General features: G+C 41.9%; 1 protein-coding gene across 1 annotated transcript in view; it reads left to right on the top strand.

Moving 5' to 3' along the window:
- LOC308331125 (plexin-A2-like) overlaps positions 1–12,916 on the top strand; it is an 88,714-nt gene that overhangs the window by 33,669 nt on the left and 42,129 nt on the right. The window contains exon 4 of the mRNA XM_080786306.1: positions 4,023–4,157. Coding sequence (XP_080642432.1) covers positions 4,023–4,157 — 135 coding nt within the window. The remainder of the gene's footprint in view (positions 1–4,022; positions 4,158–12,916) is intronic.

The following is a 12,916-nucleotide window of genomic DNA, read 5'->3' as shown; positions in this document are numbered from 1 at the left end:
TGCCTGGACCGCTGAGCCTCGGCCTAGGCCTACAGTTGAGTTAAATTAAAAGTGAAGATTTTATTTTGTGGGGGCCGCCTCCTTTTACTAGGGTTCTCTCTCTCTCTCTCTCTCTCTCTCTCTCTCTCTCTCTCTCTCTCTCTCTCTCTCTCGTGCACACTGTTCTCATGAGAGTGCTCTCTCTCTCTCGTACGTATTTTCGTAGTTCTGCCCTCTTCCCGTCATTCCGTCTTATCTCTTCTTTCATCCTGTCTGTCTTTCTTTGTGTCCTGCATGTCTGGCTGGCAGCGCTATGTGCTGACTGAGAGGCGTGCATGATTGATTGATTGATGCACTTTTGGTGCCCAGGGGATCCAATCATGTAATCAGTTCGTATTGATCGGGCCGTCTCTATTGAGAGTGCAAGTGCAGAAGCGCTGCCACCGCTTGCAAGAGTGAGCCTGCATGGAATCCAGACAAACTCTGCTCCAGTCGGGTCTGCGAGGTCGCTTACTGTACGTCCATCTGCATGTCAGAATGTGTGGCGGAGAGAGAACCCTGTCATTATTACACAATTCCACATCTCTCCTCACTACCTAACTCCCCTCCTCTTATTCATCATGATGTTATTTAAAGCTCACGATTTAGAAATGAATTCCACTTTGCTTTAATTACATGTATAATGAGACAATCTCCAAGAATTTTAAATAAGGTGTTCAACCAGGTCTAGCGTGACTAATGTGCATCTTTTACTCCTTGCTGTCAGGCTTAATTCTAGGGCTGCAACTATTGATTTATTTCTATTTTAGTTTTTGCAATTACCTTTCGTAGAATAATCGAGAATTGCCCTTGATTATCACATGGTGTTCTCTCAGTGTGAGTGCACATAGTGTAACAATGACATACTGTATCTGGTTTTGTAGTCCAATATGCAGAGCTCAAGGCTCCACCAGTGGGCATCCAGTCTCTAATATGCTTTTTAATGAGCCACAAAAAGTTTGCTGCCTCAAAATCATTCCAAAGTCAAATTGATCTTTCGATGCTGAGCTAAGTGAATACATTACACAGAGTGAACTGAGCCAACCCCACGGGTTGTTGGGTTTGGGCACACACAGCTACTACTGCACTAAATCTGCCTGGCATGCATCTGTCATGGCATGTTCCTGTTGTGGAGAATCTAAATCACATCATATCAACTGGTGCATGACATGTGCAGCAACACTGCTGGACAGACACATCAGCAGCTGACACAGGAACTAAAGCACATACAGTACTGATGCCTGTCCACTGTGTCCAGTGGCACAAGGACAGCTGGATGTCACATACTACACAACACGTTGCACAGGCCAGGGGGCAAGAAGGCATACACAGTAGTTGACAGGGGACTATGTAGACCAGTGATTCCCAAACCTTTTAGCCTGTGACCCAAAACTCTTCCCGGGACGCAAACTAGTGAAAATAGCAGATCTACAAGCTCACAATGCGTCTTCTTTATGAAATTATATTCCATATATTTTTTTAATGCTTTGAAAGGATAATAATTCAAAACAAAATGTAGGCCAAAACCTAAAGCCATCCATACAAATGTGTCCACGACCCACAAATGGGTCCGACCCACTGTTTGGTAAACAGTGATATAGAATATAGATAAGTGTCCCACAACTAACTAGCCAATTACATTGCTCTGTCCTGTCCCACTGGCTTATGCGATGTACCATAACAAGCTAATCGCAGACTGTACAAGTGTGCCAGTGCAAGCCGATGTTATATCGACACAAACATATATTTTGTGAACAAAACATTGCTCAATTATTAATGTGCGTGTACTAAACTTAATCCAACCTGTCCTAATCCAGTTTTTAGAGTGCAACCGTGCAGGTGACCTTCAAATAGACAGAAAGAGCATGGGCATGCTGTCTGATCTGACAGACCACCACCATGTGCCGTGCGCCACAGAAGGCATTCACCAATGTTGCAGTTTGCCTTGTTATTAATTCCTACTGAAACTGTCAAATCAAGTGTTTGATAGTTCCCTTCCCTCACACCTTACCTTTAGCATGAGCTGCGTGTTCTCTTCAGTTATGGTCCTATGGATGTGGTGGAGTTTGTAGTACTGTAGTAGGCTATCAGTGGCAGACAGTCTAAATGCCCAGGCGTGCAACGTAAATGCAGGGCAGCAGGCACAGACAGGACATGACAGAGACGAAGGCACGGGAGGTCCAACCTATAGGTCCTACGAGAAATTTACTGGTCTTCTTCTTGTGTTTTATAACTTTTACAAGGTTCAAGGTTCAAGTTTCAAGTTTATTTAGTGTCCCCGAAGGGCAAATTGGGTTGCAGCATAGACAGTACATTAAACAATGAATGAAACAGTACAAACAAACAAACAGTTCACATAGCGGATACCAGAGTACAGAGGTGCACACAACCATTAAAGTGCAGGCGTTTAAAGTGCTATGCGATAGGTCATAAAAGTGCGTGCATAGACATAGGCACGAGATAATACAGTAAAAAGTGAAAGTGCTCATCATAAGGTTATATCCTCGATCTACCCACAGCAGCATTCAGTGTATGAATAGAGACCGGGACAAAGGAATGTTTGTGCCTGTTTTTTGTGGCACATGGGGCTCGCAAGCGAAGGCCGGATGGGAGAAGGATGTACTCTCCGTAAAGTGGGTGAGCAGCATCAGATCGGATACACAGAGCTTTGTTAAGTACCTGTTTCTTAAAGATCTGGTCTAGGCCGTTCATTTGTGAGCCAATGATTTTAGAGGCCACTTTTACAATTCTCCCTAGGAATTTTTTGTCTCTGATGCAGAGATTACCATACCAACAGATAATGGAGAAAGAAATGACGGACTCGATGTAGGCACTGTAAAACAGTTTCATCAGAGTCTTGTCGACATTGAACTTAGCCAATTTCCTTAGGCAGTACAGGCGTTGTTGACCTTTTTTATGCATCACGTCAGTATTTAGGTCGAATTTCAGTTTGTCATCAATAATTGTGCCTAGATACTTGTAGCTGGGTACAATATCTACAGTCTGTCCGTTGACAACACACTACTGTTCATTCATCACTGTTAATTGAGTGTTGATGTATGCGTGTCAGACGGGGGATGTTTATGAAAATTCACATCCCATATTGCTTCAAAACGGGACATGATAGTGTATTTAATTGGCAATTTAAGGACAATTCCGTATTTTACGTGACGTAAGCTGTTCGGTAACGCAGAAAGTAACTTGGTTGTTATACTTATTACTGAATTGCTTTTTGGTAACGCGTTACTGCCCACCAGTGGGCCCTGGCCCACCGCTTGGGAATCGCTGACTAGACAACACATTTCTATGAGAGAGAAGCAGGAAGACAGCCGAGATAAATGAACTGGTACTCACATGCTGTGCTATTCCTTGGCTCTATGTAGAAATCTCACTGCATACATATTGGGGAATGCCTGCTGGCCAGCCACGTTACGGAACAAAAACTAGTATTTCTGTTCATAAAATATTCATAATACACACAGCTTTTTCATTATAATATTTGTAACCTTCGGGATATGGACTGGATGGCATGGAAGCTCCTGTGAAGAAAACACAAAAATGGTAAAACTATTGAAGGACAAGAGAGAGAAAACTTGTAGGTTGGAGTGAAACTAGTAAACAAGGATGGAACTGTGGGCAAACTCCGTCTTTTAAAGTGAACCCGTATGCTGGCACTGGGAACTGGGGTTTATGCTAACAGCTAGCGGTAGAGATAGAGTTAAAAATGAAGTTCATTAATCATGAAAAATCTCACAATGCGTTGGCGACACGTTGTGAGCTTGTAGATCAGCTGCCGAAGAGATTTGGTGTGTAAACGGAATGAAGTTATCCGTTCATCCGCCCCTATTGCATATGCATTATGCCCACGCAGCCCACCGCAGTGGTATATTAGTATCCCAACGCGAGGCTAGAATAAAGTGGTCCAAGGTTGTTTTTTTTATAGAGAATAGAGGGCCTTGCATTCACTGTGTTCATTGTGTGTGTCTGACTGTGTTCCGCTGCAGATCAGAGTGGACGGGCCTGGGGAGGGAGGGCTGCTGTATGAGACGGTGACGGTGATGAAGGACAGCGGCGGCATCCTGCGTGACATGGCCTTCTCCCTGGACCACTACACTCTCTACGTCATGTCCTTCAACCAGGTGAGACCACTACACTCTCTACGTCATGTCCTTCAACCAGGTGAGACCACTACTCTCTCTACGTCATATAATGGGCAACTGGCGGCCTGGGGGACAACCCGGGCTGCCCCAGAGTTAGTGTCGAAGTGTCCTTGAGCAAGACTCTGAACCCCAAATTGCTCCTGAAGTGCTGGTTTGGTGGCTTGCATGGTTTCCGCCGCCATCGGTGTATGAATGGGTGAATGTAATGCACAATCTATGTAAAGCACCTTGGATAAAGGCGCTATATAAATGCACCATTTACCATTTACTTAATGCTTAATACAGGTTAATATCACAATACTGATATATTATTGATTTCAGCTGTTGCAAATGTAAATATGACCCGCTTTAATTACTTCTAAATTAGTAGTTTAATGAGTCATATTAAACTGTTATAGTCCTTTTTTATGTCCAATGTATAGCTTGTATTTAGTTCATAAAGTTAACATAACTATAATTTAAGGTTTTGAAAGGTATTTGAAATTAAATAAACATTTCAGGATTTCAATTCAAAAGTAGCAAAACATTATTCATGATTTCAATTCAAATATAGCAAAAATTGCAGATTTGTGCAGTTTTGAGCTTGTAGATCGTGCTATGACAGTAATATGCAATGTGGCCCTCTGGAGTGAGTGTGGAAATATAGTGGCCCTCTCCATCGTCAAAGTTGCCCACCCCTGCTCTACGTCATGTCCTTCAACCAGGTGCGACCAATGTTGCCCCTTTTGCTCTAGTTGGGAACTTGGGATAAAATGTCATTAATTGCACTTCTTTGTCTTACTTTGTCACATATCATCACATTGTTGTTTATTATAATTATTATCTTTTATTATATTTACCCTTATTATTGTTTTAATTACAACAAAAACACACAGAGAGAGGGAGATTGGCTACCACACGGCACACACACACGCACATGCACGCACAAATGTTTGCACACGTGTGCACAGCCACACGCACACACATAAACAATAACATACATAAACATTCTAGCATTCTCTCTTGGGAGACAAAATAAAGAAACCTTGAACCTTGCACAAAGCCATAGGTTTGTGTACACTTCAGGAATGGCTAGACAGTAGACAGTGAATTCTTTCACTAAACATTTTATTGATGATTAGGTACATGGAATTTAGAAGCAGTACAGTTTCCATTGAGGATAGTGCAAGTACAGAATGTTTCCCATGTGCTACTTGAAGACGTACTGACTGAAAAAATATAATTAAGCTATTTATTTACTTTGTTTTGATAGATTGGTGCATCTGCAGAGCGGATTTCTATAACATGAGACTCTAGCCAACATAGAGTAGAGCAGACCATGTGTGAAGCAGTGAGTGACGAGAGCTTGAAGCTACATGTGTGGATTGTATTTTATTTTTTGGCAGAATTATAAATAATTTAATTTATTATAAAGAAAGAAAAGTTCTGTTAGTGACAAGCAATTATGCAGTACTTGACCTTATAAATCATTCATAATTGTCTGAATTCTTGATTCTGATCGTCTCGTTTCCGTGATAAAGCACATTGTAATGATCTACTCCTTAGATCAGCTTAATCAGTCACAGGTGTTATTTGTTTCTACTGTGATTCAGCACATCCGTAGCAGAATGATCGAGGTACTGTAAGGCGAGTGTTTGTTTTCAATACACATCCTGTGCTGCAAAACAGCAGAATCATGAAGCAAAAGAAGGCTCACTTTCAGAGAACTCCAAATGTAACAAAGAACCATGCTTTGACCTTGCAGTCTTTCTCACTTCGCTCCATGCTGCTGCTGTCAATTCAATTTGAACTTTCTGTGTGAGTGAGTTGAGCCTTCTATTGCTTTATAGTGCATTGTGATTCGTAGAAAGTGTTACTGCTATGGGTGTCCACAGATCTTCCTCCCAATTTATCTATGTTGTACTGATTGTTCATTTCAATCATTAATCTTCTTACAGCTCTTCCTAAATGTTTTCTTATTACCACTGAACATTATTGAATAATTATTATACTAATTCCATTTAAATTCCTCTCCATTTGGGATTTGCTTGTGTCACTCATCCACATCATTAAGTACTTAATCTGAGCAGCAAAGAATTAGCTACTCAGATCTGGCATTGCCAGCCAGCCCTCCACAGCGTTGCAATAGCATTAAGTTGTTCATTTTACTCTTCTTGTTTTGTCATCGCATACGGATTTCCTGCGGGTTTTTCAAAGGTCAACACTATTTCAGTCACTATGCAAAAATGCTGAATTGTGTGTGCAGTCAATATTCTAAGTCCATTTTACTGCCTTCAGAACGGATGCATACTAACTGTGCATGCACATACCCCAGGGGTCCTTGAGGGAGTTCCAGGGGGTCCATTTGGTTCCATTTGTACACTCTCAGAGTTAAATTAACATTGATTTTACAATATAAATTGCAGTCCCAGAGAATCACTGCTAGAGCCGTAAACTCTTCTCTTATGGGGGTCCCTAGCTGGCATATGTTTTTCAAATGGGGGTCCGTGGGCTAATGAGTATCACCACTGCTGTAGATGGCAGAAAACGGTCCCAGCACATAGCCAACTCTGGTCCAGTTTACTCCAGTATGTATAGAGGGTTTAAGTGGTTAATTCTCCCCAGACACAACACAATAACGCTCTAGTCTACGCAAGTGTCCCAGGCGTCTAAAATATGCAGGGGAGTGTGCACGGGGATGGAATGTTGGTCTAATTACTTATCCATGCATGCCGGCTTACGGTACATGCATCTTCCTTTATAAACGGCACAGACAGCATGCCATAGAAAACCATTAGCGATGCGGCTTAGCTTTGCTCTGCGGATGTGTCCCCGTCTCAGTGTGCTGTTCGTCAGCTGAAATGGCATCACAGAGGTAGCGCTAGCGGCAGAATTTGTTGCTGTTGTTTTTGGCCGTTATCCCCTGGACCCATTGGAGATAATCACTTTAAAACTCCCATCAAGTGATTGTTCTGTCATGGCTGAGTGAAATGGGATTAGGTTTCACTGCGGTCATAAAAAGCTCTCCTATCTCTCCACTCTCTCTCTTTCTTGTGAGAGTGCTGGAATGTATTTTTAGACCCAAATCGAACGACAGGGAGACAAGAGAACTAATCCAGCTGTGTCATTCTCTGTTATGAGATTTTTTTTTTTTTTCTATTATTTTTATTCTAGTTTTGTTTTGGCTTGGGGTGCATGGAAACGGGCTGCAGGAAGTGTTATGAGAACAAAGGGATGCCATTTGAGGACAGAGACAGAACGGAGGTGGTATTGTATAGGGTAGAGCCTTCTAAAACATATCAAGGCCAGCTTTTCTTTTTCCTTGAGTGTGATAGACTGGAAGCTGACAAGCCATCACTTATTGATGAGCACCGGTTGTTCAAGGACAGACACATGCTTCCTTCAAGGAGATATAGCTGCAGTAGATGCATGCCTTCAGTGCTGCCTGCAGCGAGCCTCCACTGACATCTGAGCTAGACCATGTGGTTCTCAACCTTCTTCATGCCATGGGCCCCCAAACTGATACATGTATTTTGCCACGGACGCCCATCTGAAAAGGTTCTGTGCCTTTTACACAAATGTTCTCTTCCAAGGGTGGAACAGAACATTTGTGTAAAATAATAATAATAATAATTTGAATAGTTTACATATAAATGGATAAAGTGGTTAACATGATTGTGATTGTGATACTATATAACTACTTTTGATGGGGACCCCCATCTAGCTCCCCAAGGAGCTAGAGTCTAGCTCCGTATGCAATGGACACATTGGTTCCCAACCTTTTTATACTGAAGTACCACCTCAGAAAATATTTGGTTCTCCAAGTACCACCATAATAACTGATGTTAAAATACATGAGCGTATACCTGCCCTTTTTGTTCCATTCCTAAGCCAATAATGCTGCTGCTCTGACAAAACTCTAATCACTAATTGTTGAGGAATCATAAATCAGCACAACTGATGATGTTTCTTTAATCTGTTCTCAAATCTTCTATTAACGGCTAAGTGTGATGTCATGCTCATTTCAGCACGGCTGTCTTTTTTCTCCTTTTCTGGGTGACTCCTCTGAGTACCACCAGAAGAGGGCTCAAGTACCACTAGTGGTACTAGTACCAGTGGTTGGGAACCTCTGAGTAGACAACCGAACAGAACTGGACCAAAACTCACAGTTACTGGAATGGCTTTGGAATGACCCCACAGGCCCAGAACAGAGTCAATCTCTCTCTCTCTCTCTCTCTCTCTCTCTCTCTCTTGTGCGCGCCCACCTCTTTTTCGTTGGTGCCCTCACACCTTCCCTAATTTTCACGAGGAATTCCACTTACAGGTTTCTCCACTGCATTTCCAGTGGATTTCTATGCAATTATTATTACTATTCTTCACCTTCACCTATCCCGTAACCCCGGAGGGTCGTTGGGGCACCACAGACGATCTGTTGACCAGCTATAATACTATTACCGTACTATTATTAATATTATTATTATTGTTATTATTATTATTATTATTATTATTATTACTATTATTATTATTACTATTATTATTACTATTATTATTATTATTATTCTAGGGAGCCAAACAATGGAGAAATTATGTGGAATGAGGAGAGGAGCACAGACAGACAGCCGACCCTCACAGAATAACAATGAGCATCTCTGTCTCCTGCTGAGTGCAGCACGCAGGGCTAGCATGATGATGAAGTGTGAGCAGGAAGACAGGAAAGCAAGAGATCCCTTTGTGTGTGTGTGTGTGTGTGTGTGTGTGTGTGTGTGTGTGTGTGTGTGTGTGTGTGTGTGTGTGTGTGTGTGTGTGTGTGTGTGTGTGTGTGTGTGTGTGTGTGTGTGTGTGTGTGTGTGTGTGTGTGTGTGTGTGTGTGTGTGTGTGTGTGTGTGTGTGTGTGTGTGTGTGTGTGTGTGTGTGTGTGTGTGTGTGTGTGTGTGTGCTTACAATGTATAGATTGGCTATGCTGGAGGCTAAGCTGGAGACCGTTGTATGATAAAGTATAAAATCAGGCATAACCACTTAAACTCTCTTAGTCTTGGCAAAACAGACTTGAGTTGCACTGTCTGTACAGTACTTGGTGCGCAGTTTTTTCCCATCTCCAGCAAATCTCTTCACCAAAAATAGCAGATCTACAAGCTCACAAAGTATTGCGTTAGGACACGTTGGGTATTTTTGGGTGAACGTTACCCACAGAATGGGAGTGATGGAGTTCAAGTGGTTAAAATGAAAAGGACTACAGGGTAAACTGTTGTTCCCTCCTTTGTTCTTTGTTCAGGGTTGACTGCAGATCTCAAAAACGACATATATAATGTCATATAGTCATATAGTCACTCATATGTTATATGAGGAGTGAAGGTCCCAGGACCTTCACTCCTCACTTTGAGCACAGAGCACTTTATGATCATGTCAAATTAAAACTACTATTTGTCTTCCATAACGCATTTACACCTAAAAACACCTTCTAAATCTTGACCTAAGTTTTCTGAAAAACTTTATTTATTTAAAAATTGCAAAAACAATATATGTTGCCATATACTGTACATAGCCGCCATGAAAGATAAAAACCGCAAAAGGAGTTCCTGCAAATGGGTTAGTAGTTTATGCAGCGAGCAAGTGTTTTTCTAAATGAAAAGGAGACATACACTGTAGGGCTTTTCCACAACACTCTCCTAGTGCTGTAGGGTAGAATGTAAATACTACCGCCCACATCCCATGTCTTTTTCTTCCTCTCTTTCTTAATCCCCATGAGGCTGTGGCTGTGTGCACGTGCGGTCGTGCGTGCATGCGTGACGTGTGTGTATCTATGTGTGAATAAATGAATGCAGTACATGTGTGTTTCTCTGACCTCAATGTAACCCCTCATACTGACAGTATGGCCTATGCTGAGCTGCTATATGGTGCAGAGAGTATATGCATAATCTATGATCACCATACTTCTTGCAAAGTAAGACCTCCAAACAAATGCATATCGAGGCTCAGATAGTGGCCTAATACTTTATAAAATATACGCCCATGTTTGAGGACAGAAATCACAGTTTTTATTTATAGTATATCATTTCATTGAACTTTGTTCAAGAATGTATAAATAGCATTCTGGAATTAATCCCTGTACTGTACATGCATGTAGGGGGGGCGGCTGTGGCTCAGGAGGTAGAGCAGGTCGTCCAAGGATCCCTGGGTCAGTGGTTCGAATCCCGGCTCCTCCTGCTCCTCCTGGCGTCGACTGCACCTCCCAATGTATGAATGAATGAACCATTGTAAAGAGCTTTGAGCACTTGGAAAAGCGCTATAAAAATGCAATTCATTGTATGCCCCAAAATTGTGTACACTACATTCAAAGTATGTAGTATCTAGGGCTAGGCTGACAGCTGTAGACATCAAATACGCTGTACGTGTGCTCATCTCACAGCAAGCTTTTAAGTTCCAGCAAATCCGGATGAAAGTGTTGGAAGTGCCACTGGTCTGGTTGTGATCATGACACGGCCTATATATTATACGTGGCACTGTTTGGAAATTAGGTATTATTTATGATTGCATAATGCCTTGAGTGGATGTCCACCGTTTGGTCAGAAACCTTGTCCAAAACCGTTCCTTTTTCATCATTATTTCAAAACATTTTAAAATAGTGACAATTGCCGATGTACATGTTCACAACGTATCGCATTGTGAACTTGTAGATCGGCTATTTTCTCTCCTTTTGTGTAGGACCAAATTAACCTACGAAATAATACTTTTCAATATGGAGATACAGTAGGTGGTTTCTGACGGACGGCAACGATTTGCTCCTTTCTGCTCAATTAATGATGTGGGAGAAGGCCAGTTCAATGAAAGCTTAATGGAAAATACTAGTAAGTACCGCATCTACCTTTGAATTATGTATGGTGCGTCGAAGGCGTGTAAACAGATTATGAAGGCTTATTGTCAAAATGATCTTAAGTCCTCTTGAGTCTCGAATGCATGTGACATCTTCATAGAAAGAGGCTAGCATTTGTACTTATTTACTGCAGTATGAGTGAATACACGATAATAATTCATAGAAATTAAACTTGTACCTTAATTGAACTCTGAGATTGTAATAAAATGTAGTAGTATAGGTAGTAGGTCTGGACCAATATAACTTCCATTTGGGTACATTTTTACACTCTGAAGAGTTAAGTACATGAATCCCAGCATTATGTACTTGCATGGGGGAACATTCTGATGAAATAGCTGATCTTTTCTGATCTCAAGTATGGACTCCTGGGGAACCTGATGCACTAAAGTATAGCGTTTAAATGGTTAAACGAACACTGAAGATTTGACTGTAGACTGAGAGGAGAGATTCTGCTCTGCGAATAGCATTTGAGGACACCGTGTGTAGACATCAACAAAGGGACTTGCCTTTCAGTCAGAACTTATTTGGATTCAAGGCCTCGCCTCCTGGCTCGGGTCAAATCGACTGAACAAACCTCTCACGGCTGCGGTGTGATGTGTGATCCGCACATTTGATTCTGGGAAGCATGGCAGACACACAGGATCCGCTCGGAAAGGTCACGCCGCCCCAAATCGGTTGACTACCCATTTTCCCCAGTAGGAGCACCTGCAGATCAGAAGGGTTCTCAAATTATTCTGATCATATCGGAAATTGAGTCAAATGCCCTGTATTCTACACTCCAAAATTTTGCAAATGTGATGCACTGAATACGCTCTAAACCCTAGCACAGTAATAAAAAAGGAGAAAAAGGGAAAAATGAGTGAGAGAGAGAAAAAGTAATTTTGTCAGGTGCAGGCGTGCAGCAGATAATCCTTTTTTGCCAACACAGACCTGAGAGAGAAGCCACTTACGCTGTATGGACTATGGAGAGCACTGGAGACACTCTAAGCCATAATCCACTCTACATTTGTTATTGCATACATCAGGAAATTGCATGCATCACATGTCAAGGCCAAGAATAATAACAATGTATAAAATAGCCTGGCGGAGAGTGGTTTTGGTTTTGTATGCAGGGACTGACCCTGGCCCGTGCTACTGTGATGTCTGACACATGGATGGAGCTAATGGACAGTTTACTGTGTGTATCACGTGTGCGTGTGCGCACTGCATTGGTGGTACAGAGACTGCTGCAGAAAATTCACACTTAATTGTGGTACAGTACATAATAAAAAGACTAGCAGTTGGGTCATTCTTAGTGCTTTCTGACAGAAAAAATTAGTACATGGTTTATTTTCCCCCAACCAATCCTCATGGGGTAAGGCGTCAGTGTTTTTGACTTCTTACACATGTCACATAATACACTGTGTAATGCAAATGTAAACCTGTGTAAAATATGGAGATATGCTCCCTAAACTCTACCGAGTTGGTAAGTCACAGCTTGTTACTGTACACTACTTTAAAACAGTTGTCATGTTGCACACATCTCCAGCTTGTCTCAGTTCAGGCTGCATGAACAGCGCTCGGTTCCGCCCCCTCAATATCTCGTAACTCTTCTATTAGATGGCTCTGCTCTGACCCTGGGATGCTGACGTCACGTACTGGTGGCGGGACACTGACTGTGGGGTCGCAAAATTATTTGTGGTCATCAATAATATTTTTCACACCTGAATTGAATACAACATAATGAGTAATTGCAATGTAAAAAGTATTACAAATACATTTTAACCATATTTTTTTTACAAAAGCCTTCATAGCCCTAGGCTTAAAACATTACATGTGTGGACAAATGCGCACCGAACGTGCACATTTATGTGCATAACATTCCGGAGTTGGTTTTTGGGGTCTGGAG

This window comes from Protomyctophum bolini (genome assembly GCF_963924005.1).
Source record: "Protomyctophum bolini genome assembly, chromosome: 2".
NCBI classification, from domain to species: Eukaryota; Metazoa; Chordata; class Actinopteri; order Myctophiformes; family Myctophidae; genus Protomyctophum; species Protomyctophum bolini.
The sequence above is the reverse complement of the archived record's forward strand: the minus strand, read 5'-3'. Positions and strand labels throughout refer to the sequence as shown.